Genomic DNA, 24,788 nt, shown 5'->3' with positions numbered 1-24,788 from the left:
GACGCAGGGCAGGGGGGAAAGGAAAGAGAAGGGGGGAAAAACCGGCTGCACTAATACCCGTGATTCTCAGGAAAACTTCGAATCCCGTACACCAGCGAATGAGGTCTATGATTGGTCGAAAAACAATGGGATTTTTGGATAAGAAGCAGTAACTCCTGAAAGGTCACACATTCCCCAAACAAACTTCCAATTAGAAAATACCTTAAGTCGATCTAGCGCTGGAGATTTCGAGAGCAGAATCTCCAAGTACACTCTAAGTTCTACGTTAACGTTTTTCTGCCAGCAGTTAAACAGTTCTGGTCGCCGATCCTTGTTTCCGCCGTTCGGGAAAACTATTGCTACTTTCACCTGGGTAGAGGGTTTGTCGGCTCGATGGCCGTTTCGCCTTCAAAAACCAAAGAAATTATCACTCTCTTCTCTCACCCTGCCATGCGTCCGTTTTTGCGCAACGTACAACGCTTATCGTAAACACTGACCGTTTCGGTAAATTTGTTTTTATGAATAAAGTTTATTAGTGAATGTACTTGTCCTATGAAAGATGTATTTGTAACCTTCCTGCAATTTAGACCAGTTATTCATATTTTTTAATTGTTTGGTTTGATTGACTTCGCGCTATTCCCAAACGAAGAAAGGAATTTTGGATTCTGTGAGGTCGCGCCACAACAAATTTGACTGGAATAATAAAACGTGTGAGGCAAGTTAATATTTGCAGTCTGCACAATTGGAGCTCCATCGTTTGGAATTTTAATTGAAGATTCCCCAATGGACTGTATTTTATAAACATTTCCGAACTAGACATTAATTACGTTTAGCCACCAGGGTGAAAAAAGTATATAGGGTGTATACAGGTTTGTATTCCATAGATGAAACGTGACTTGATACGTATTCTGGATTGTGCATGCCAAACTTAAAAAGAAATAAGTGACCCCCCTTTTTCAAATCCATACACTTTCGACGTCCTCTTTAGACCCACCACAGTATCCTCACCCCCCCCCCCCTCCCCCTCGGGATAATAAATGATCTTTCCCTAAAGACCTAAAACTTTCGTGGTAAGAGATATTTTTAGAAGTTTTTCGATATCTTATTGATAATTTGTGACATAACTTTTGTCACACGTTAGGAACGGTATGGGTAAACAATTTGCGAAGTTCATAATAACCCTAAATTTTTGTATTAATCGGTCCGCTATTGTTTCAAAGCTGTTATAAATACGAAATAAAACCCATAAGTCTCAGTAGGACCTTGCCTGAACAAAAATAGTGTATCAGTAGAATCAGCAGGTTTTGACATTGGTGTGATCATCAAAGACGGGCCATCAAATAGGAAACCTTTTGATTAATGAAAACCATAATGCAGTTTCTAAGTGTGAAAATATTTAGATTTGCAGTAAAGGTTTTATATACTTTATAAATGATTTCCTAAGGGTCGACTTTTATTAATTAATTTCTTATTTTCGTTACATTATTTTTCTATATTTTCATGCACGGTTGGTAAGGCTGGAAATATCTTTATCGTTACAAGGAAACATTTTGTGTTTCTATGAAAGTATTTGCCTTTATAAAGCAACAATTATTAGAAGGTACAGTACAGTTAAGTTTACATATTATATTTCCGGACATGGTTGCTTAGTAAACCAGCGGGATCCATAAAACAGAAGCCCGGACTCATTAATTTATCTATGAATTATTAAGGCCTTATTATGTTTTAACGCAAAAGCGATTTTGATTAGTCCCATTAGTGTGCTATGTTGTTGGGTCTTAGCTTGATCAGTCATCGTTTGAGTAAACTCAAGGTGGCTGTAAAAGACCTGATGTTTCTACAATTTTTCTACCTGGTAAGCTTTCCTATCTCAGAACAGCATGTGAATTCTTGATACAAGAGAATACTTAAAGCTACAAAATTGCCTATGTTATGAGTATTTCAGGTTTTGGTGGTTAAACGGTGGTAGAGTTTTCAATCATGTTTTGAGGATAACTTTAAACTTTAAATACATTTTTAAGTTTAGTTTGTTTTGTTCTAAACATTAAAACAGGAGATTCCCCAGAATTTTCAATCTGCAATGCAACTGTAATTGCTGCAATTTTCTAAAGATTCTGATTTGGAATCAATTGTGACCGGAACGCTTTAGAAGAACGCTTTAGAAGATTCAGAATAATATAAGGTGAGAAGCGTTTTGCGAATTTCAATAACGTTCTTCCAAAAGCAAGATCGTTTTAGTTGTTTTTAAAAATTTTCATCACCGAGACTAAATCCCAAAGACGAGAATGCTCCTACGATTATCAAGATCGAACCTATGAGAGCAAGATTTTTTTCTCGGTTTTTGAGCAACGTTAATCTTTGGTTGAAAATAAAAAAAGCAAGGGACGTTGTTCTGCCGTTGTTTTTCATTAGTTAACTTTCCCTCCGCGTTCAACTCATCTTATCGGAGTACTTTACCTATCGCGATTATCTTTTAAGATCTTTTAAAAATGGCAATTCAAGAATGTAACTCTTGCTTCCGAATTTGAAGGGGACTATTTCCTGAATTTCATGAATGATCTTTCGATTGTACACCCCCAAAACAAGATTGTCCCCATATTGCCTTCAGCTAGCAGCTGCCAAGTAAATCATTCATTAGACTAAAAATGGATAAAGATATCGAAAAAAATGCGACAAACTTGGAGCCCAAAGGACCAGGCTCTGTGTGTAGAATATGAAAAAAGAGTCCACAAATTTGATTGTCAGAAGAGTGTTTGCAGTTTTAACGTTTCGACTTCACCTGGGATGGCCGCCTAGTAATACAAACGGCGTTTTAATAAAGGAAGATTTATTTACTTAAAAGCGTAGCCTACGAGCCAGGTGTAGATATAACTTTGCGGTGAGAATAACAGTAGACTCGGCGAAAATTGAGCTCCAAAGAATTTGACATGTTTTGCATTTAGGTTTGGCAGTGTGCAGCGGCGTCCGCTACTTTGCAGACGAATTTCTCTGTCGAGCGCAAGCCACCGCTTTTACGAGGGTAAGTTGTGTATACAAATACGCGAGTTGCGCTAAGAAATCACGTGAGTTTTTGAGTGGCAAATTTAAGCCAAAATAAATCTTTCAACAAAAACATGCCCCTTCTTAACAAAAAAATATGGGATGATTCGTAAACGTTGAATAAGTTTTTTTTTGTTATTTTGCGGCCTGCACTTGATTTCTTTGTGCAAGTCGCCTTAAAGTTAGCTATGTCAGCTATTTTATAAAACATTTTGAAATAATTATGGTTAATCGACTTCTGGGCTAGACTACTGAATACACGTCTATATTAGCGTATCTAATATACGTCTATATTATCTCACTGCCACCGCAGTCTCCATTGAAATTAATTTAATATTCATGAATGCGGAAGTGTACTGCCAGAAGTCCCACTGAAATTAATTGAATATTCATGAATGTGGAGGAAGAATGTATGTATATGTACGCCGACAGATCCTTGTATGCCAACAGATCTAATACTGTTCAGAGTAAAAGATTCGCTAAAAATAATAATGGATTAAAATATGGGTTAAATTTCAGAGAGATTTAAGCGTATTTATATCCCAATTTAAACCCATTTGCATATATTTATGCGTCCCTTAACATGAAAAACATCCGTTAGTACTGAAAACGAAAGTATTACTCGGTAGCGCTCTATTTGACATAAGAAATTGATTCCGCGCAGGGTTCAGGTCGATCGCTACACGTCGCACGCTACATGTCTCCTTATTGAGCCAGGTCTTTCGAATTGCTCCAGGCATTACACGAAATTATTATATGGCTACTATAGTACGCGCGATGTGATTGGCTAATTCCCGTGACATTTCCGTATTGCCCGTCTCTGAAGGCATAACGGAATTCCGTATTGCCCTACGAAAAGATTTTCACAATCTTCTGGGGTTTTTTTGGCATTTTTTGTCCACCTTCAAACTGCAAAATGAGCGACAGCGAACATTCGAGTAGCGAATTTATCACCCAAAAGAAACAGAAATGGTTGGTTGGCAGGCCGTCTTTTTCTGTTGCCTGAGCGGGAAATTTTGTGTTTTCTTTTTGTGTTGTTTTGTTCGGTTGCACGAATTTCGCTAAAACAAAATCGACCAAAAAGTAACAGCCACCAAAACAAACAAGAAACAAACAGGTCTTAAGGTTGTTATTGTTTGGACCAACTTTACCTATGATAAAACCTGTTGCTTCCAAAGGGTGCAAATAGGAAGAAAATAGCCCGAAAAGTCGTTCAATTACTTAATCACGCGTTATAGAGTGGAAATCGACGATGGTGCTCCTACCGGGCTACTAAAACAACATATTTCTAACTTTTCACTCCAAGGTCTGTTTGGTATGGTGTCGTCTTAGTTGTAATGTTGTTGAAATCTTTTCACTCATTTACATTATTGATTTGGCAGAGCGCGAGTGTTTCTTGTTTTCCCGCCTTTTTGAAATCGATCGATAAACTACTAGTCGATATTCACGCGAAAGCGAAAGTTTGTTTTCTCGTCATTTTTATTTTAAAAATAAATAACTTACTAACCTCGACCATTCGGTCATAACGGGAAATATCAAACCTCGGCTTTGTCGCATCGACCTCGCAAAGCATCGGTCGATACGCCAAAGCCTCAGTTTGATATTTCCCGGCATGACCTCACTCTAGGTAGTTATTATATGGCTACGATAATACGCGCGCTGTGATTGACTAATTGGTCTGATGGCATTACGGAATTGCTACGGAATTTTTTTTACAATCTTCTGTTTCTTTTTGCAATTTTTTATCCACCTTCAAAATATAAAATGAGCGGCAGCGAACATTCTAGTAGCAAATTCTATTACCCAGAAGAAACTGAAATGGTTGGTTGGCGGGTCGTCTTTTCTGTATCCGCACCGGGAAATTTTGTGAGTTTTTTTGGTGTTGTTTTGTTTGGTTGTACGAATTTCGCTAAATCGACCAAAAAACCAAAGCCACAAAAAAAATCAAACAGTTCTGACTCGTAGTTTTATTATCCTAACGAAGTTGAAGAGAAGAATTTTGACAAGAAGAAAAACAATGAAGAACCTGCGAGCGATACCGATAACCGAGAAATACAAAGCTTTTTACATCGGAGAAACAAACAAATAAATAACAAGGGGGATCCAAAAGAGTCTTTTAAGACACTACATATGTTATTTGCAATTGAAATATTTCCATCAAATCATAAAGCAGCACAAAGCGATTGGCCTTTTCATTTTACTTCAGAAGTTTGTTCTCTACATACCGTTGAGCTATCATACCAAATAGTCAATTCATGCCGTCAATTCATGACCTTTCTTTGTTATTTTTCTATCAAATCACCTTTTAGAATAAAACCTGTAGCTTCCAAAAGGTGGTAATAGGAAGAAAATAGCCTGAAAAGTCATTGAATTGTATCACGCGCCTTAAGCTTCGAAAACAACGACGGCCGATGTCCATTCATTTGAGTACATGAATCATTCTTCTTTTTACGTCTGAACACTACAAGGTCTGTTTGGTATGTTGTCGTCTTATATTTTTCAATGTTTTCACTCTTTAACACTTTTAGTTGGCTGCGCGCGAGTGTTTCTTGTTTTCCCTCCTTTTAGAAATCGGTCGATACACTAATCGATAATAGCGCAAAAGCAAAGTTGATTTGTTTTCTCGTCATTTTAAATATAAATATAATGAAACTTTTATTAACCTTATTTTCTCCGTCTGTAGGGAGAAATATCAGATCTTGGTCTTTTCTGCACGGCCCTCTGTCGCGCTCAGTTAATAAGTTGTTAATATCCAGAAATTATCCCAACCTAATCAGGGCATAACCCTGAATTATCCCGACCTGATCCGCACATTACCCGAAATTAATATACTTGGCGGGAACTTCATTAGAACGCGCGCTCTGATTGGTTTGCTATCTCGAAAGAAAGTATGCTTACCTGATCTGCACAAATAATAACCTGTTCTGGTCCTTCTATTCTAAGTCCAAATTATTTCCTTTTCTGGAAACACAAATACGGCGGCCTTAATGGATTATGACGTCATCATTAAAGCCTCTCGGCTTTTACCGCCGGGAAGATATAAAAGGGACCTTAAAATATGACGACGAAATCTGTCCAAGCGGCGGACCGGAAGTAGATATATCGTTAATTAGCATATATGCCATGCTACATGGCCGCTTCAACTAGAGACGAGGCGGTCGAATCGCTCACTTTGGTCGCGTCGCGGGTGTAAAAAGGTTAGTATTGGAATTTTCTCGCTATTATATGACAGAAATTGTCCATTCTTGAAAGTAATGCAATAGTTTACGTCTTTTATAATTTGGGTACTTTTTTTCTTTCAGAAAGTTATAGTAAAACACAGCAAGAATGGCCTAGAGCACGAAAAGCGAAGAGGAAAACAAATGAATTTTTGTCTTCTCTTCAAAAGTACTGAACTAGTTTTTAGCCTCACTATTTTTTTACTTTCCATTTTTCTGAGCCTAGAAAAAAATATTCTAAGAATAAGGAGTTATGTAGCTTTCGAAATCGGTATGTCTCTATATGAGACGCGGCTCCAGTTGCTGGGACGTTTGGTTTCTTTAAACAATTTCGTGTTCAGCTCTGCACATCACCAACATAAGTATAGGAAACAAGGGCCCTCCCTACACTGTCAAGTGGACTGCTTCGTTTGATAGCTAGCCTAGCCGTACTTATTGCTACCATTTTTTGCTTTTTCTGGCTGATTTTAAAACCAGAAAGCTTACAGCGCTGCCAAAGTTTATTATTAAATAGCTAAATTGAGTAAAAATAAAATAAAATGAAATTAACGTGTGAGGCTGTAGTTTCAGTTGGCTCCTCCCTCTTTTCTAAATATATTTGTTACAATTTATTTTAGATATTGACTATGGCATAGAAGTAGAAGATAAGTAAATATAAAGATGGACAGAGAGATCATTTAATTTTCTTCTTTGTATTCTACTCTTAGTTATTAAAAAAAACTTATACTATTCTTTTTTTTAAATATTTGTTTTATTTGTTCAAGCTATGTGTTATTGACTATTACACCTTTTGACAGTATGGTTACAAACTTACCCCCCAGTTCAGTAGCATTGTCAAGAAAATGGGGGGACCCCCTTCGTATTTACAAAGACAATGCTTGAAGAACGCTGCTTGGTGGAAAAATGGTCTGAGATTATATGGCTTTCAACGTTATTGGAGATTTGCACCCCAGCTTTTTTTGTTGAAAAAAGGTTTTCTAGTGATAACATGTTTTCTAGCAAGGGAAGGTTTTCTTCTCCTAGCATGATCCGAGTATGAACCAAGAACATGGATGAAGGTTGGTTAAAACGTTTCTATGTATTAAATCCCCAGAGCTAACACAGTATTATACTTCTGGTTTTTTTAATTCGCACTAAAACATAATATGAGACACAGTATATTGTGCATTCAAAAGGTGCAGTGGGCTTTTGAAATAAGAGGGGATCTATGATTATTTCACATCACTTTTGTGTATGGTGCTTGATTGTAAAAATTGTATGATTGGGCAAATTGTTTCCACTTTTCTCCCATTTACTCTGACTGAAAATTTTCTACCAGAAAGAATTCAAATCATTAGAATTCTGCTGAAGTAAAATTGTTTATTAGAAGAATTATAAGCTCATAAAAATTATTTGTTTTCTAGACATATTGCATTATATGTCCACTGTGTGTTAAATGTATTTTTTTGGGCTTGAACATTTTACCAACAGGCTTGTGTATTTTGGGGGTGGCAAGTTTCCATCCTTTTTGGGTACATGAGCTCTGTTGGACCCTTCCATAATGTTTATAACTGAATACTGCGCCTGCACAAGGCAATTTGAAAACTGAATGTTCATGATCGACCGACAAACTCGGACGGGCTGCATATATATGGAGACAACAAAGACAACACACCGTAAGGCATGTACTTATGCATGCATTATGGGCTTCGAAGGACGCAACGAATACCATTTGCAGAACTGACTCGTCAACTTCAGGGTCAAGAATTCATGCCTGCTTGTCCACCCTTAGTTAAAGCGTATAATTACGCTTCCAAGCTGTAACATAGCCAACATAGCCATTCGAAATATGAATTTTTCCACATCTTTGCGTCCAAAGACTTTTCTACAATTCATTCAAAGTTTTGATACGTCTAAATCCCACCAAAAAGATACTGTTTTATGCTCTCATTCCCGTCTCTCTATGGCCGCATTTTTTTAGTTCCAGAGAGTTTTATGAAGTTATCTTACAATTCGATCTGTGATTGGTTGTTTTAATGTCTCGAATATCAAAACAAAAAAATTGTTTCCAGAAAAGGAAATAATCTGGACTGCTAACTCTGCGCCTCACGATCCCACGTTTTAATTTCTTGTCATTTTCAGGGAAACAGTGACGCTACTTTCGTACTTGAGCCATGGTCTCACCGGAAATTCAGCGGTTGAAGGGAATATCACATGGAAACTTGCAGAATTCTTGACCTTCCAATCCAGCCAATCACTACCGGGCTCTAAGTCGCCTGATCGGGTGACGTCACTTGGAAATGAAGTCACAATCAAGGTGCGTAAAGACAAGTGATAAAAAATGGATTCTTATAGTAAAAAAAAATAAAGCTGATGGGAAGAAGCAAAGTTACCGAAAAAAAGCCGAGTTCCAGAAAATAACGGACAACAAAAAAAGCAGAAATAATATAGTTCCCATGATATCCAATCAAAACTTGAAATTTGTTTAACCTGATTGAAAAAATTGACTCAAAATCGCAGATATAACACTTCTTCCCACTTAAATGTATGTTATGAGTTTATTGATTTTTTGAAATCATTATCTCTATCGTTAACCTAAAGGCGTTATTGGACTCGCTAAAAATGATATAACAAATAACCGAAATCAAAATCAGCTAGTAAAAGCTACTATTTTTAGTAGGGATTTTGATGTGGAAGCAAAATATTTAAAAAAAATTGACTTATTATATATTATATTTTAAAAAAATTAGACTAGCCGATTGGACTATGATTCAATGGTATATTTAAAATTATAGTCCAGTAGGCCGAGAGATAAAATTGTCTTAAAATTTACCAGCTAGATGGCCAAACTAAGGCAAAAAATAGCAACGATTAAAAATGGTTTGTTTATTGGCGGTTGTCTTTTCGTCAACATACACGATAAATGTTTGACATCTCTCGGGGATTTCCTGTTGAACGTTGTAAAACGCGACAACATTACATGAATTTATTGGTGTTCTCAGTTGTTTTCATACCCTTGAAATTCCTCATTCCAAATCTTTTCTGGGATAGCATTATCTAAGTCCCTTAAAAAGTCGTCGCTAACTTCGCCAAATCGCGATTCAGCCGCCATTTTCCCCAGCATTTCGCTAACTCACCGTCTATCACTAATAGACCATTAGTAGCTCAGCCCATCAGAATGCTGGGTTTCTGAAATACCTCTAGTTGTTGAATTCTAAAGTTAGATATTCAAGTTATTTAATAATTAGATTATTTTAAAAAATGACTGAAAATTGTGATGGTAGCCTAAGGAAATCGAGCTCCGCTTGGGTTAGCAAGAAATTCAAGCTATCCGACTTCGTGTTAACGGGGTTCTGTTGACGGAGACAAACCTTTAGTTCACAGGGGTAACATCCGCTGACCAGCTACACGTGCTGGTGAACGTTACCATCGACTTGGCGGAATCTCTGAAAAAAGATAAGTTCTATCACGTGTCCAATGACGTCACGGTGACATACCGAACAAATGACACGTGCAGTAGGGAGAAGAAAATACTGAAATTGGTTCAGCTTGCTTTTTATAGCCCAGGTGAGTTCATTATTAAAAAGGTCTTCGGAAAAGCTAGATAACTCTTCTATAAATGATCGTTGATATAGTCTAGTTAAAAATACAGTTCAAAGGCCATAACTGTCAACCTCCGAAAATCTCAAGGCTTGAGAATTTTTTGAGGGGGAAGGGTTGGGGTATATTTCGTATAGAAAGCTCTCGCGAACAAATCCCCTTATAGATCTGACGAGGGTGTGATCAATACCTTGCTACGCAAGGGTATTGTTGTTTCAAATATTTTTATATAAAATAGGCTAAATGACGATTTTCTATGGAATAATTTTTCGGAAGCGATAAAAATCAGCACAGCACAGCACATTTCAATTCCACTTGTTTTGCTTGATTTTATTATCCCAAAATCGCGAAAATAAAGTGATCTGGTTTTTACGAAAATACGAAAATCGCGAAAGTAAAGTGTCGCGAAATATCGCCATCTCAATATTGCGAAATTTTGACGTCGCGAAAATTAAGTGTAATAAGGTAACTAAAGTACTGTATGTATGCCCCTTATTCTAGTGATTAAGGTCCAGCTTAACAGTCAAACATGTTTGACGCAAATGTTTGTACGTTTAACCACCAACATATTATGGCACTAAATTGGCTTCTACAGCTTGTCAAAAATTGCGTTTGACAAAAATGTTTGCACGTTTAGCCACCAACAAAACATGGTACTAAATTGGTTCGAACAACTTGTCCAAAAGTTTGAACCAGATCAAAACATTTTCATGAAACATTTGTGTTGAACGTACATGTTTTAATCGTTTATCCACCCATTAGACAAAGCAGTGCGTGTGATTTAAGCAGATTTCCATTCGCGGGTGCGCCGTCATAAGTGGGATGCGACTTGCCCACAACACCTCTACAACTCGAGTCATAAAATTTAAATCAGCCGACGACTCCACTACGACGTTTGGCCAGGAAAGTCGTAGTGTGTAATTCAGGGCTAAGACATGTTGTAGACAGGTCGCTACCGTGTTGTCTAAATCAGCCTTCGTAAAACATGCTCGCGCGAGAGTTCGATTTCAATGTTTGATAAAAATGTTTGACAGCATGCAGTGACTTTTTGGCCCTCGGGATGGAGAATGGGAAGATACAAGACAGTCAGATAACTGTGACGTCACTGCTCCCTAACACGTCCGCACACGTGGCCAGGTTACATAGTGGGTCTGCATGGACGCCGATGACGTCACTGGAGCATCGCGGCGCTCTCGTCACGCTGCCAATCAACTACCTACAGATTGATCTGAGATCGATTAGAGAAGTGTTAATGGTAGGGAAGCTAACTAACTGCTGTTTTCAATATTTTGTTATTCTATATTCTGTGAACTTTCGCCTACGAACTCTTGAAACTTAAAACCCCTGATGCGTTTTTATTGGCCAGCACTGAAATGGCTTCCAATCACGCCACCTCTCTGCAAGGCGCAGACCAATCAAAACAATCAAAAACACTAGATGTAATTCCGTTTGAATCACAGAAGCGAGGAAGTGGTCTTGCAGTTGGAAATTATTAAAAAGGGTTCGCGAAATATTGAAATTGCAGAGAGGATAATATTATTTCGACCATGGAGAAAAAAAATCAAATATATAGAATTGGGCATACCAAATTATAATCTATTGCTCGTTTCTTTTTTCTACTAAATTAACTTGTATAGAAGTAAAGGAACCTGGTTTACAACCTGGTGTACACCCCGTACACTATACCTTGCTTTTCCGAGAACACTGGGATGCAATACATGAGTAGTTATATGTTTTTCTTACAGGCAGTTGTATCTGGAGTTCCGATTAACGATCCGATTCCTGTTGACATCATGGCGCTTTCCTTTAGTAGGAATGGCTATAGTTGGAGAAAGAACCGCAAGTCTCAAAGAATTCAGGTGCGCATAGGGAGTAAGGGCTGGGTATAACGGCGTGCCAGACACGCACCGTGCTGGTTCGGTTGCAGTTCGGCCATTTGTTCCACAGTAAACGTGGGGTCTTTTATTATTTCAATTTCGTATGTAATAAACTGTGTGCTAGCTACGTAAGCTGGTACGCAGGGTATTAGAGCGAAAGTAAATACGCCAAAGTTGTTAGCGATAAGGATCGATTCTCAGTCTTCGCCTTTTGCCGCTCCTCTCTTCTCCGGGGACCCCACGCTCGTTCCATACTTGAGAATTAGGCTTTTGTTTTAACAAAACGAATAATCATGGGAAAACTTTGCCAAATTTATGACACGCACCGCATCCGTATAAGAATTGTTGGTTTCACGATGATGACGTTAATCTGTTGGACGTGTATCAAATGGCAAAAGCGCTGTCCAATGTGTTAATCCTTAATGACGTTTTTCGCACGTATTTCCTCTGAGGGGATTCCGACCTACCGAAAATCGCATTTCATATACCATGAAACGGCCGCGGAATTTAAAATATACTTAATATACTTATGCAGAACAGAGTAAAGTCAAGACAATCTTCACAAGATGAAAGTGAAATCGCCTGCTGTAAAAGCTGGCAATAAGTACAAGCTTACACCGTTCTCTCTTTCACCATTAACATTGTTTCTCCAATTGTTAACCCTCTCCACAAGATTTCCTTGGGTTCTTTATAGTACTCCACTCTAGTAGTTTATGATCGATCGATCTAGGGGGGCCATCTAGTGTCATGATCGATACAGACCCAAAGATACGGATTGTGATTGGCTCGTATACTGTGTGTGTGTGTGTGTGTGGGAGGGGGGGTATACAGCCCGAAACCACTTTAGTGGGGGGGGGGGGGGGGTATCACCCGCCACCCATCAACCTTTTTTTAAAAGTCGGGTCCCTAGTTTGGAGAATTGTTTTGACCTCGTCCCTTACAGAAGTTCGTTTCGTTCGGCTAACTGGTTTATAAATTAGCACGACATGACATATTTTTTTCCTTGAACATCCTTGCGCTATGTATGGGCTCAGGGACGAAAAGCTAAAATTCAATGACACAAAAAGTCGCATCAATTTAAAAAAATTCGTTCTTATAAAAAGGTTCTACTCGGTGAAACGAACTCCCGGTTGGAAGTCGAATTATTAGGAATCAACAGCAAGACTCATAAACTATAAAACAACTATTGATAGTTGTTGTTTAACTTCCTAGATTTACCCTGATGAAAACAGCAATCAAGCGACAGTTGTCATAGCAACGAGAGCTACCATAAGGGGTCGTTATGTACGTATAAATATACCCCCTTATAGCCCTGTGGTCGGCGATGGCTTTTCGTACAATGTGGAGATGTACGGCTGTGGCTCTTCAAAAAGTTTAGAGAAAGGTGAGACAAATTATTCACAAAACGCATTGGCAAGTGCTGGAAACCATTACCCAGGCTCTTACCCAGTCAGTATTTGCTGTTGCTCGGCATAAATCCACAAGCCTGAAGCGGAGACAAAAAAAAAAGAGTTTTGACTCCCCAACCCTCCCTTGCATCCGCATCATGACCGTCATGCACCGCACGCCTTCTTCAGCCTCCTCATAATAATCGAACGGCGTCTGGGTAGAGACTGAACATTAGCTATTGTTTGGTGATTTGCTTTATTGTGTTTGCCTTACCACATTGCGATTAGAGCCTTTTATATATAAAAGAAATAATGATAATAATCAAAATAGTCGATCTCATTAACGCTGTCCGAACGGAAAATAATTTTGTTTTGCACACTGACAAGGTTCCAGGTGTGCTTTTTTCCACTTTGATGACAAAAAGTCGTATTGCAAAACAAATGCTCTTTTATCAGTTTTCTTACGTCTTTTTTGCATCTGGTAGCGGAAGTTCTCTTATTTCCATTCGTACTTGGAATGATAGCTTGAGAGGATACTGTCAATGTATAGCTCCCCATATTCTGGTTGCGACTATTAGACTTTATGCTGCTCGTTTATCATCGTGATCATGTTATGTCATTGCCTACTATTAACTAATTAATATTATTTATCTGAGGTCTTAAAATACAAAAAATGGCAAAAATGATGGTATTTATCTATTGGTCAATGAAAAAAAACATTTTACAAGCCAATTGCCCATTTTGAAATATCAAAGTTTGCCATTGATTTACCCGAATGAACAAGGTATTTGAGTGTGCAGGTAAACTAAATTTGAAGAATTGCATGCCTTCATTATATGTTGTCTTCTATCCTATAACAAATATAGGTCTCGTGCGAGAACATTGAACATTCAATAATATTGGAATTTCTTTTCGTGATTTATAATAACGATCGAGAATTTTTTCCACTTTACCTTTCAGGACCACAAGCGATCGGTGTCGCATCTCGCCTAGAGGTCCCAGACTCCCAATTTAATTCACCGTCCAGCCTCGAAACCATGCACAGCCCGGCCCTTGCTAGACTCGACACAAAACAGAGTGGTGGGGGGTGGTGTGCGGCGACATGTGACCCGTCGGCGTATCTTGAGATCGATCTTGGGAAAGCATGGCAAATAGTGCAGGTGAGTCATCCATTGAAAAACGTCATGACGTCACTCAGCTTATTTGCGGCTATACTAATCACACATTTTGTTAACTATGAAAATGAAAAGCAAAAACTATATAGACAAAAATGTTAATCGGTTTTCAAACTATAATGATTTAATGTAATAAGTCAGATAATTTCTATATTTCAAGCGGTTTTTGTGACATTTTGCCTACCCTGTCAAAAATATACAGTCCATGACAAACAGCAAAAGTCGTTGTTTCGCTGGCTGGGTGCTTGAGTTGGCACTTTTTAAACAAAACTCAAGGATTCTTAATTCTGGGCGAAGAAACAAACTGTAAATGGCTGTAAATGGTGCGGATCCAGACCCATCTACACCTGTTTTCGCAAACAAGTTAACTGTTTAAAGTTAGTACGTTTAAGTCAGTATACTATTTTATAATTTGATCTATTATTTATATCTTTATCTTCTAAATAGTATGTGGTTCGTATGGATACCATAAAACGCGAGGTCCAGCGAATAACTCAAATTTGCAATATTGAGGTGTTTTGGTCAACATACGGCTCGTGAACTTGAAGATCCGAGTCGACTCATTTGTGACGTAGGTAGAGATTTCAATAAAATTACATGAGAAAAAACGCAAGCGCTGTACTAGTTCCTGTCTACTTGTCTTCTCATTGCATTGCAATACGAAACTCTCCGTCGATGATTTGTGGTTTTGCCATATCAGAATTTTAACGGATTTAAGGAAAGTGCGATGTTGTAGATTTTTCGCTAAAATAGAAAACGATAACCTCTATTCATCCCCCTTTCCTGTGGCCAAAAAAAAAAATGAGCGTGAATCTTAATCAAATTCAATTCTCGGTTCAGTTTTCAGAATTTGATAGCTTATCTATGCTTAAGTTTTCTGGAAGCGAAAGGTTAGAATAACTTTCAGTATGAAATGCATGTCTCCATTTGTTAATTGAGGCGACATTGTTTAGCGCTCGTTTCTCGTAAACATAATTTTTCGTAGATCCGCGCCTGTTGTACCTTTTATTAGCTAAAACAGGAAGCCAAAAATTGCCATGTTGTTGATATTTTTTTATTTAAATATATTTTGAGATTTAAATATCTTACAGATTGAAGTACAAGGACAACATACAACTAATGGTAACCTTGCCGCTGTTCGAACCTTCTCCCTCTCGACTAGTCTTGACGGAGCTGCCTGGGAACCATTCAAACAAGACGGTGTTACAAAGGTGACACAGTATTTTTTCCCTTTTTCTATCCCGAAATTCCCTCCTGAATACGCCCTCCCCTTGAATTTTTGAAGGTTTTTCTTGGAAATTTTGTGGAAAACATGTCAACAAAACATCAATTACTCAAGCCCCTCACGGCCAGATACGTCCGATTCGAACCCAGGACTTGCAGCCAGAATGCGTGCATGCGCATTGAACTATATGGCTACGCCATTGGAGAGACAGGTAAGTGTTTTACACTATTTCTTTGTTCATGCAAAACTAAATCTTTAAGGGTCGATTTCCAGACAATTGCAATGGACAAATTCTAGCATAATGTAACAACTCCATTTGTTCTCTCCAGTATCTGTCAATGAGCCCGTCGGTTCCTATTAATCATTGACAAAGCTTGGACTACAGTGTGACAAAGCTTGAACTACAAATTTTTATCGGGAATTGTTTGCTTTTATTTTACAGAAATACCAAACGTTTATGGAAGATCGATGCTTCTGAAAAAGTCAACTGGTGAAATGTTTGTATGCGTCACAGAACGCATCAAGTAAGTAATTCCAATTTCTATTTCAATATTTAAAAACATTGTATCTGAAGCGAATATGATATTAAAGTCTTGGGGCGGTGAATGCCCTAAACCTTAATTGAAACTCTTATAGTTTTAAATTCTTCCTGCTTCATTATATGTACATTGTCCAGGTTATTATACATCTACAGGACATTGTGTGAAATACATATCTTAGCCCCTCGAGCCTAAATTTTACGGAAATGATTTAGCAAAAAATATAGTATCTCAGGAAATATATTACTTCTCTCTAATTAACAATTGTTGTCAGGTTCAAAGCGTCTTGTCACGTGACCAGAGACATGGGAATTACATGGACACGTAAGTGTCGCTTTCTCATGTATAGATAATAAACCAAGAGGGGGGGGGGGGGGGGGGTAAGGGGTAGTTAGGGGTAGGGGTAGCAAGGTTTCTGTTATATTACTTAAGCCATTGGCGGCGGCGGTGTGTGTGTGTTGAAGGGGGGGGTGGGGGGTGCGGACATGGCCGAGGGGTTGGGGGTGGAGCTCCCTGTTTTCACATAGGGTGCAGAATACATACAGTTTTAAAGTGCCCCCCCCCCCCCGCCCCTGCTCGTCTATTAACTACTGCGCTGATTCCGAGAGAACTTTAAATTAAAAAAAATGAAATTCGCAATAAGAGACTTGTCACCGCATCGCCTGATTAAAAAAAATGTTTTGCAGCATTGTTTTTCAAAGTGTTAAACGTCATCGCGTTCGATCCAGTGAGACAGATCCTGTACGGTCTGTCAATCAACAAACGGTACATGAGAAGCAGAAACGGAAGAAACTGGGCAGGCATGTCTAGATGGAAATGGACCTTCATCCGGGACAATCCCTTTCTAATAACAGCAGTAGAGATCCCGTTCATACCACTGAATAAGCAAAACTACCCGGAAATTGAGCCGCTAGTTGAGCTGACCAGCAACGCGGGCGATAAATGGACGGGTGAGTATGGTATCTTTTCTTAGGGAGAGTTTTACGATGCTGTATAGAAAAAAAATACTTATAGAAGTTATAAACAACAATGAACACTGAACTGCTTGGAGGAATAAACACTCGACCGGTTAAACAAACGCGTTCGTAGCTTTAAGAAAACGAATAGGCAAAATGTAAATGAGAAATGCCAAACTACACGACTTTTTATGCAATCATGTTTGCTAACTACTAACAAACGTTTGGAGGCTGCTCGCCGCGAGTGTAAGCTAGCCTCATTTATTAATTGCATAGGCCAATTAATTGACACGCTCTCAGTTCTCTTAAGTACAACTTAGAGTATCATGTATTGTGTTCGGTTGCAAAAGAATTTTCTCTCGCAGCTGACCAGCTTGGGGTGTACCATACACCGCCTTCAGGGTCCCCGAGCCTCGTTGCGTCTTTTCTTCCACACCCTGCTTATGGTAAGGCAGATGATAAATAATCTAATTACTGAAATTTGAAAACAATATAATCAACTATTCCAAATAAGGTTGCACTCGGAGAATCCATGTGTCGTAGCCCGTGGTGCTTCATGGCTAACGTTTTAATGGCTTGATTCTGGTCTATAAAAGCCATGTAAATGTTACTTGTACATAAAAAAGCTTTGTTAACCTGGATTTGTTTTTATTTACGATTTTTCGCTTATGGGAGGGTCATTATTTAACGGGGAGAGGGCTGCCATGTCTGAGGGGAGGGTTGCGATTTTTTGAGCGTCAATTTGGGGAAGGGGCCCTAAATTTTTATGCAGGTTTTAGGGAAGGACCTTTTTCAACAGGTATTCTGATCAATTTCCGAGCCTCCTAAAAGCCTGGAGACCCCAGACCTCTACAAAATAGATAAATGAATGTGATGCGCCCTCTGCTTGCACTTTAATGACTTATGTTTCGCTGGTGTTGAAAACCAGTATCCCCTAAAACGTGGCTTCTACTCTTTTTTGTATCTTTTGCAGTTTTTGGTTTTATATCAGAGAATTTGCCAGTTAACTAACATTTGAATTTATGTAAAAGTTCCCCCCTAACTAACACCAACACTTAAGATTGATGGTATGAAATTAAATGGTAGGAAATTAAATAAGATTTCAGTTTGGAAGGAGCTAAACTATTTAGTTTTAACAATAATGAGCATTTCACATAATTTGAAATGGCAAAAGTTTTCATATCAATATTTGGGTGACCTTCAAACCCGCTCGGTCAATCTCTGGGAGGCCTAGGTCTAAGGGATTTTCAAGATTAGTGAGATAAAAATTTGACCAAGCTGTCAGGTTTTTTTGGACAAATTCTTGCCGCGAGTCTCAAATTGACAGGAATCAGCATTTTTCACCATATTTTCTGGAGATCAGGAAGCGGGAAAACTTTAGCTCTTCTAAATATGGGCATCAATGGCCATATAAGGCAATACAAACGAAGGACACTATCCTTGGTGAATATGTTTGATATGCACGGGATACCATGCCCCCAGATCCCTCTATACAATATTATTTACACCCCATTAATGGGCGGCGTCCTTATTACAATTGTGGGTTTACTACATTTGTGGGCAACCTCTTATTAAATTTGTGGGCTCAGCACTCATACGGTTATATAATTTTCTGGTGCTCCTGAAAGAACGTGCCGTACGTAGAGCATCTCATAATTTCAACAAACAAACCAATACGCTTTTTTATCTTTTTTTTTGTTGAGGGTGGACCTTAAATTTTTGTCGCTTTTTGGTGGAGGGTCACCATTTTTGTGCTTTAGACTGGGGTAGGGTCAAGTTTCGAACCAAAAAAAAAAATTCAACTTAGCAGCCCTCAACCCCCCCCCCCCCCCCTCCCTCACCCCGATAATGACCTTTCCCTTCTTTACTCAATGCGCATGAGACCTGCAGGCTACGACACATGGATTCTCTCAGAGCAACCTTATTTGAAATAGGTGAGAATAAACAACTATATATACTCAGTGATTAAGCAGTGAGTAAACATTCATATTCACCAGCTGAATCAGGTAAGCTTTTGCGGTATTCTCGACTGTAGTTTCGTTAGATATTGTATAGTATAAAACTGTCAGAAGATATTTTCAAGAATTTTTCATATGTGTTAGTCGGGGGCGTAAAAGGGCGTCCTTATTAATCTCTTTACTTGAGTCGGCAATGTGTTAGTCGAGGGCGTAAAAGTATGTCCCGATTGCCATTTTTTAGAGATTTAAAAATATCTTAAAAATGCAAACAAATTCGGAAAAAAATTCACAACACGCCATAGACCAGAAAGAGGAAAAAAACAAAGAAATGCCTTCTCATCCCCCTCTGACTTCTTCCTACTTTTCCCAAATATTTTCTCACTTCCCACGTGTTTGCTTTCAGAGCTCTCTCAAGATATTTGTCACCTTGGGGTATGCGTCCACGGGAAATGCCGAAACCGCGGTAGGCGACGATACCAGTGTCACTGTATGCCTGGATACGATGGCAACAACTGTGGGAAAAGTATGATGCTAAGTACACACTTATTTCGATAATGTTAAGTTGTCAAATGTTCTGAAGGAGCGCTTTTTGCATAACCGATAACTACAAAAGTCACAAACCTGGAACCTCTGACTTGTCAACCAAAGAGATAGAAAAGGTTTGAAAGTGGATTCAGTTGGATATCCATACCAAGAGGTATATACCACGGCTCTGAAAGCATCAATGCATAAATCTAGCCATCGCTTATCTAACTTGTAGCTCATGAAAACACGTTAAAACATATCAATCTTTCATTGGAGTCAGTTTTAAATAAATGTTGTTGTTATAAATTATTTACGTTAGTTTGAGGAATCTTTTAGGGGGTAAATTCATGCCTAACCACGCCCAATTTAGTATCTTTTAGGGTTAAACTATAACCAGACCACTCCCACTTTAGTTTCTTTCAGGGTGTTTTTTCAAAAAATCCCGACGTGTCGAATTCAAGTGTGACAAACTCGTGCACTCTCTCCGGTGTTTAGAGGAAAAATAACTAGAACGTAAAGCAACTTAAAGCAAGTAATGCAAGTCATTGTGCCTCTTCTTATAGAAATCGATCACTGCGCGTCGGTGAGTACTCCATGTATGAATGGAGGGACGTGCTATAGCAGACCTTGGCGGCACGCCTGCAAGTGCCCTGGGTACTACATCGGGAGTAAGTGCGAAAGTAAGTTCACGAGAGAGCGTGGCCTCTGCGGCTGCAAGCTCTAGAGAGTAAACCTATTACAATAATTACTGTTATTTATATAATCTATACTTTGTTCTGGGCGATTTTTTTACAGCTTTTGATTTACCATTTACAAGAAACAATAAATTTATGGTCCGATATGCACACCTGCAGCAAAACATGGGAAAACATTAAGACGCTCTACGGAAAAGTGTTATATGTTTATGCTTTGATACGAAGCAAATCGAATTAATTACCCCGTGTTTGCTTTCAGCATTTGATTACTGCAAAGCGTCCGGAGACCCGTGTTTGAACGGTGGCTCGTGTACAAATGGTGCCTCGAACTACATATGCACCTGCAGACCTGGATACCGCGGAACCAGATGCGAAGGTTTGCACAAACATAACTGGATACGAATTCGAACTGCTTGCTACTCGTTACGTTTCTTCCCCATGAGGTTTCAAGTAAATTGGGCTGTAGAAGTTCTCCACTTTTCTCATGATTTAAGGTCCGCGCCATAGTCATTTTCCCAGGAGCCATTTCTCCCAGGAGTTGTCTGGGCCTTAGACTACCCCCAACCTCCCTCGTTATCTTGTTTCTAAAAAGATTCATATCAGGATACTGTAAGAAATAACACACACATCGATATGCTTTGTCTTTTTATCTGGATCCATAAAACTTTAGCATTCTTGTATCGAAGTGATTTTCTGCATTTGTTCGAAGAATTTTCCCTCAGTTTTACTCTAGATACCTTTTCCCTTTTAATGAAATATCAAGATTTTTTAAGGAGATTCGTTACTGTTTTTAAAGTCCCCTAGCAGCTATCTACTGATTTGCTAAGTTTCAGTACATCTGGGAATTGCCCATTGTTTAACTCATTCTGAAAGAGCAAGTAAATTACTCTCCAACTAAGAGCAAGTGGGTAACCATTTCGATCAGTAAGGCGGCTCTCCGGTGCCGGCTACATTTGATTGACGGCTGAGAATCGCCCATCATCGATCGAGTTCCGGTGGTCGCTTAGCAATGCATAGAGTGGTAACTATATTGCTCAATTCCAAATAAAATACGTGAACAGAAAACTTGATTCGACACAGTCTTTTCCAAATAACAACACACAGGATGACGTATGTATATGTTATATTTCCACGATTGAAGCACTTAGTTTGATATTAAAAGGGGTTCATACTAGCACTTTGAATCTTTGGCGCCGCGTGTAAACACCCGGTTACACGGAACACCTCCCCGCTCCTACCCCTCATCAGAGTGCAACGAGGAATTAGTTGACGTGCTGCCAACTAGCCTAAATAAAGCATTTGGCCATTTCATTTGGCATAGTAAAACAATCAATCTTTTCAATCTTTCGTGTTTCTATCTTTTTCTTTCCCTTTTTGTGGATTGTTTTTTTGTTCGAAGTCTATTATTCTTTATCCTTTCCGTTCTGGTCAATAAAGTTGTCGGTTTGCTGAGCCGTGAGGTGCCACAGGAGATGCCTCTATTGGGGGTCCAGACGGGCGAGACGGGCGTGTCCGGGGTTGTCTTGCCTGCTTCACCGTCCTCCTTATCACCTCATGTACCCTCGTCGTCACCACTCTCCTAGAAATTGTCAAAAAGAGAGGACCATGTTAAGCAGTTTTTTTAAACATTGCTCGAACTTCAAAATCACACACTACAAATTTCACTTTCGAATAGAACGCGTCTTAAATTGTTGACTGATAGTTTTGACGTCTAGCTTTTTGGCGTTGCCTTTTAAAAAATGGGGGCGGATGATCAAAGGCAGGTAACGAGTTCAATCCCGACGCGCACTCAAATCTGTAGTAGATTTCTGCACCAAACTCACCTCCTCTCCATAAAATGCGCTGACTAAGGATTCACGAAAATATTCCGCGGCAGCCGCCGAAATGCCGGCGACCGCCAGACCCGAACATGGCGGATTGCTGAGTCCGTTTGCGGTATGAAGAAAATTTAATTCGACTTTGTGACATCACTAAACTAAACACCAGTCTCAGACCCACTTGGTTCTATTTCCAAAAAGAAATGTGCGCGCACTGAGAAAGCGACGGGGTAAACACAAGAAACTTGTACGGTAAGCAGCGGTGTTTTTAAAAAGAATTATAATAATTGTTTGTCTAATCCTCTCAAATAGTAGCAGCAAGACTAAATTACAAAAGGGCCTCTTCGATTATTCTTCGTAAAAAGTCATCAGTATTATGATGCAAACAGTTGCTTGACAAATAATGGTTAACGATAGAACAACTCAAAGAATCCATGATATTCCAAGCGTTAACAATCCCAAGGCAATTTTCCAGCCAAAATTTCTGTTACAATGAAAAGTGGATAACTTGCAATTTCTATCAATAATGGCGGCACGCTCGAGCCTTAGCTTTCCGGTGAGAATCGCCAATTCCCGATCGAGTTCCGGGGTGGTCGCGTAGCAATGCACAGAGTGGTGAGAGCGATGAATTTGCGGTGGCTTGTTGCTTTGTTGTTGGGGACTTTGAAAACAGTAACAAATTACTTTAATGTTATTCTTGACATGGACTTTGCTTTAATCATCTGTTTTGGGTTTCTGTGGTTGCAGCGCGAGACTATTGTCAAGGTAGCCCTTGTCTTAACGGTGGCACGTGTTCACAAGGAAACCAAACCTTCGTCTGTGCATGCGCGGTAGGATGGCGTGGCTCACAATGCAATGGTAAGTCAAAACTGACAGGGCGCGCCTATTCTTGAGTTAGCAAGTCTTGTAATTGTAAGAGCTTTGAAATATCTCTCCGGCCCGGACACAATAAATTCCAGACAAATTGTAATATTGACTTATGTGTCTTTGGTACATGTGGGAGACTTCAATATAAAGAAAAAGACCACTGTCAATGTGGGAGACTTCAATATAAAGAAAAAGACCACTGTCAATAAACATAGTTTTCAATAAAATGTTGCAGAATATTTTAACAAGGCATTGACAGCTTAAAGTTTAACTGTAGAAATTTAAAAGCCCACAATAAACACTAACTCCAGACATGCGCAGTACCATGACGCTGCCTAAACTTCTTGGCAGCCAAAGTTATTCCCCCTAATTTTTCAGAGCTAGTGTAACTCACTTCTCCCACTCCCTCGAAATAGGCACTACGAAATAACATGACATTTTAAGTGGCAAATTCAAGCTTTAATATGAGCTTGTCCAGTGTCGTAGCAGACCTCGAAATATTGGGAGGGGGGGGGGGTGGCTAGAAAAAAACATTTGGAGGGAAAGTTGCTCTACTACTGACCATTTCCTTATAATTTTTGAAAATATACTTTTTTAATATTTTGCCACGGCTCTGCTGTCACGCCAGAGAACTACAAAAGCATTAAATCTTTCAATAGAAATAACAGTTTTTTTTAAAAAAAGAAAGTTCTTTTTTTGGCTGATTCGCAAGCGCTGAAAAAGTCTCTTTGCTGTGCGAGTTTACCACCCTAGTGTTGATATAAGTGATAACACGGAAATATTAAAAATCCTAAAAAAATTAGATTTATCCCACTCGGCTCGTGGTTATCCACGAGGATAGAGAGGAGAGAAAGAAAGCGCTCATTTAGACTCAGGCTAAGTTCAAACGTCGTATTATCCATGAGCTGTATTTAATGCAAGTGCATGCAAATGACGATTATACAATCGGCTTGGTTCATTTGCATGTACTTGCATTGAATATACGGCTCGTGGATAATACGACGTTTGAGCCATAGATTAAGAGTCATTCACGGTACTTATTCTGCAGTGGCTGATCACTGTTCACCCACCCCTTGTCTCAATGGCGGAACGTGTGTGAACCAAGGGTCATCCTACAATTGTACCTGCCCTGCACAGTTCTCGGGAGTTATTTGTCAAGGTGATTTACATCTTTCTCAAGTAATGCTGTACAATAATATGATATCGAATTATGGACCTTTTATAATAATGTTGGCAAACTATCAATTTCATCAATGTCTGCTAAAATAGAGATGGCCGTAAGACGTTGGTATTATACTCATTTTGTCTCTTTAGAATCTTCTCATAAAATATTTTTATAAACCCATAAAACAAGGTATGATACAGTAGTCATGCTGTAGTTTGTAAGAAAGCACAAAAGATAACAAGGATGTAAGTATGTATTAGGGTTAGTGTTTTCAACGGTTTAAGAAACCATCTATATATTATTTTACTACTAGAATGGCTGCTAAGTTAAGTTTACCCTAAGAAATACCCTAATGCGGAACCTTTAACATATTTCGTAAAACATGATGCGACCACACTAAACCATCTTTATTATTAGGCTGTTGTTTTGTTTTCCAGATTCTAACGAATGCTTCAGTAATCCTTGTATGAATGCGGGGACGTGCGTGGATGGCGTGAACAGTTATACGTGCACGTGCGCAGAGGGATGGACTGGATCTCGATGCGAATGTAAGTTCATGCGGTACTATATACCTATTTCAAACAATACACCAAAACTGGAATTCGACTCTGCCAAATATTCGTCTTTAATAAGATTCTTTGGATGAGGTGATTCTTCAGATTCTTCGCATGAGGTGATTGCGATGAATAGTGATGACCAAGACTACCTGGATGATGTCGGAACAGAGCACGAGGATTGCAGTATGGTTTTCTATGTCAGTCTGCCCTGAAGAAGTCTTATTAAAGA

The 24,788-nt window shown here is 39.0% G+C and overlaps 1 protein-coding gene and 1 long non-coding RNA gene across 2 annotated transcripts in view; one reads left to right on the top strand and one right to left on the bottom strand.

Moving 5' to 3' along the window:
• The first annotated feature begins 1,439 nt into the window (after positions 1–1,439).
• Positions 1,440–24,788, top strand: part of LOC5504222 — a 35,916-nt gene continuing 12,567 nt past the window's right edge. The window contains exons 1-20 of the mRNA XM_048731238.1: positions 1,440–1,834; positions 2,922–2,998; positions 8,358–8,532; positions 9,593–9,782; positions 10,850–11,070; positions 11,561–11,674; positions 12,905–13,076; positions 14,041–14,240; positions 15,347–15,466; positions 15,541–15,691; positions 15,923–16,004; positions 16,294–16,343; positions 16,706–16,969; positions 17,341–17,421; positions 19,337–19,456; positions 20,022–20,138; positions 20,413–20,529; positions 22,718–22,828; positions 23,886–23,996; positions 24,440–24,550. Of these exons, the coding sequence (XP_048587195.1) occupies positions 1,745–1,834; positions 2,922–2,998; positions 8,358–8,532; positions 9,593–9,782; positions 10,850–11,070; positions 11,561–11,674; positions 12,905–13,076; positions 14,041–14,240; positions 15,347–15,466; positions 15,541–15,691; positions 15,923–16,004; positions 16,294–16,343; positions 16,706–16,969; positions 17,341–17,421; positions 19,337–19,456; positions 20,022–20,138; positions 20,413–20,529; positions 22,718–22,828; positions 23,886–23,996; positions 24,440–24,550 (2,674 nt within the window). The 5' untranslated portion in view covers positions 1,440–1,744. The remainder of the gene's footprint in view (positions 1,835–2,921; positions 2,999–8,357; positions 8,533–9,592; positions 9,783–10,849; positions 11,071–11,560; positions 11,675–12,904; positions 13,077–14,040; positions 14,241–15,346; positions 15,467–15,540; positions 15,692–15,922; positions 16,005–16,293; positions 16,344–16,705; positions 16,970–17,340; positions 17,422–19,336; positions 19,457–20,021; positions 20,139–20,412; positions 20,530–22,717; positions 22,829–23,885; positions 23,997–24,439; positions 24,551–24,788) is intronic.
• On the bottom strand, positions 21,546–22,117 carry LOC116611886. The gene is made up of 2 exons (XR_004293707.2): positions 21,977–22,117; positions 21,546–21,732 (listed from the first exon to the last, which is right to left on the bottom strand). It is a non-coding gene; the product is annotated as an uncharacterized LOC116611886 (long non-coding RNA).

The sequence above is a fragment of the Nematostella vectensis genome, chromosome 8 (genome assembly GCF_932526225.1).
Source record: "Nematostella vectensis chromosome 8, jaNemVect1.1, whole genome shotgun sequence".
NCBI lineage: Eukaryota > Metazoa > Cnidaria > Anthozoa > Actiniaria > Edwardsiidae > Nematostella > Nematostella vectensis.
Note: the sequence above shows the minus strand (reverse complement) of the source record. Positions and strands in the feature narration are given on the sequence as shown.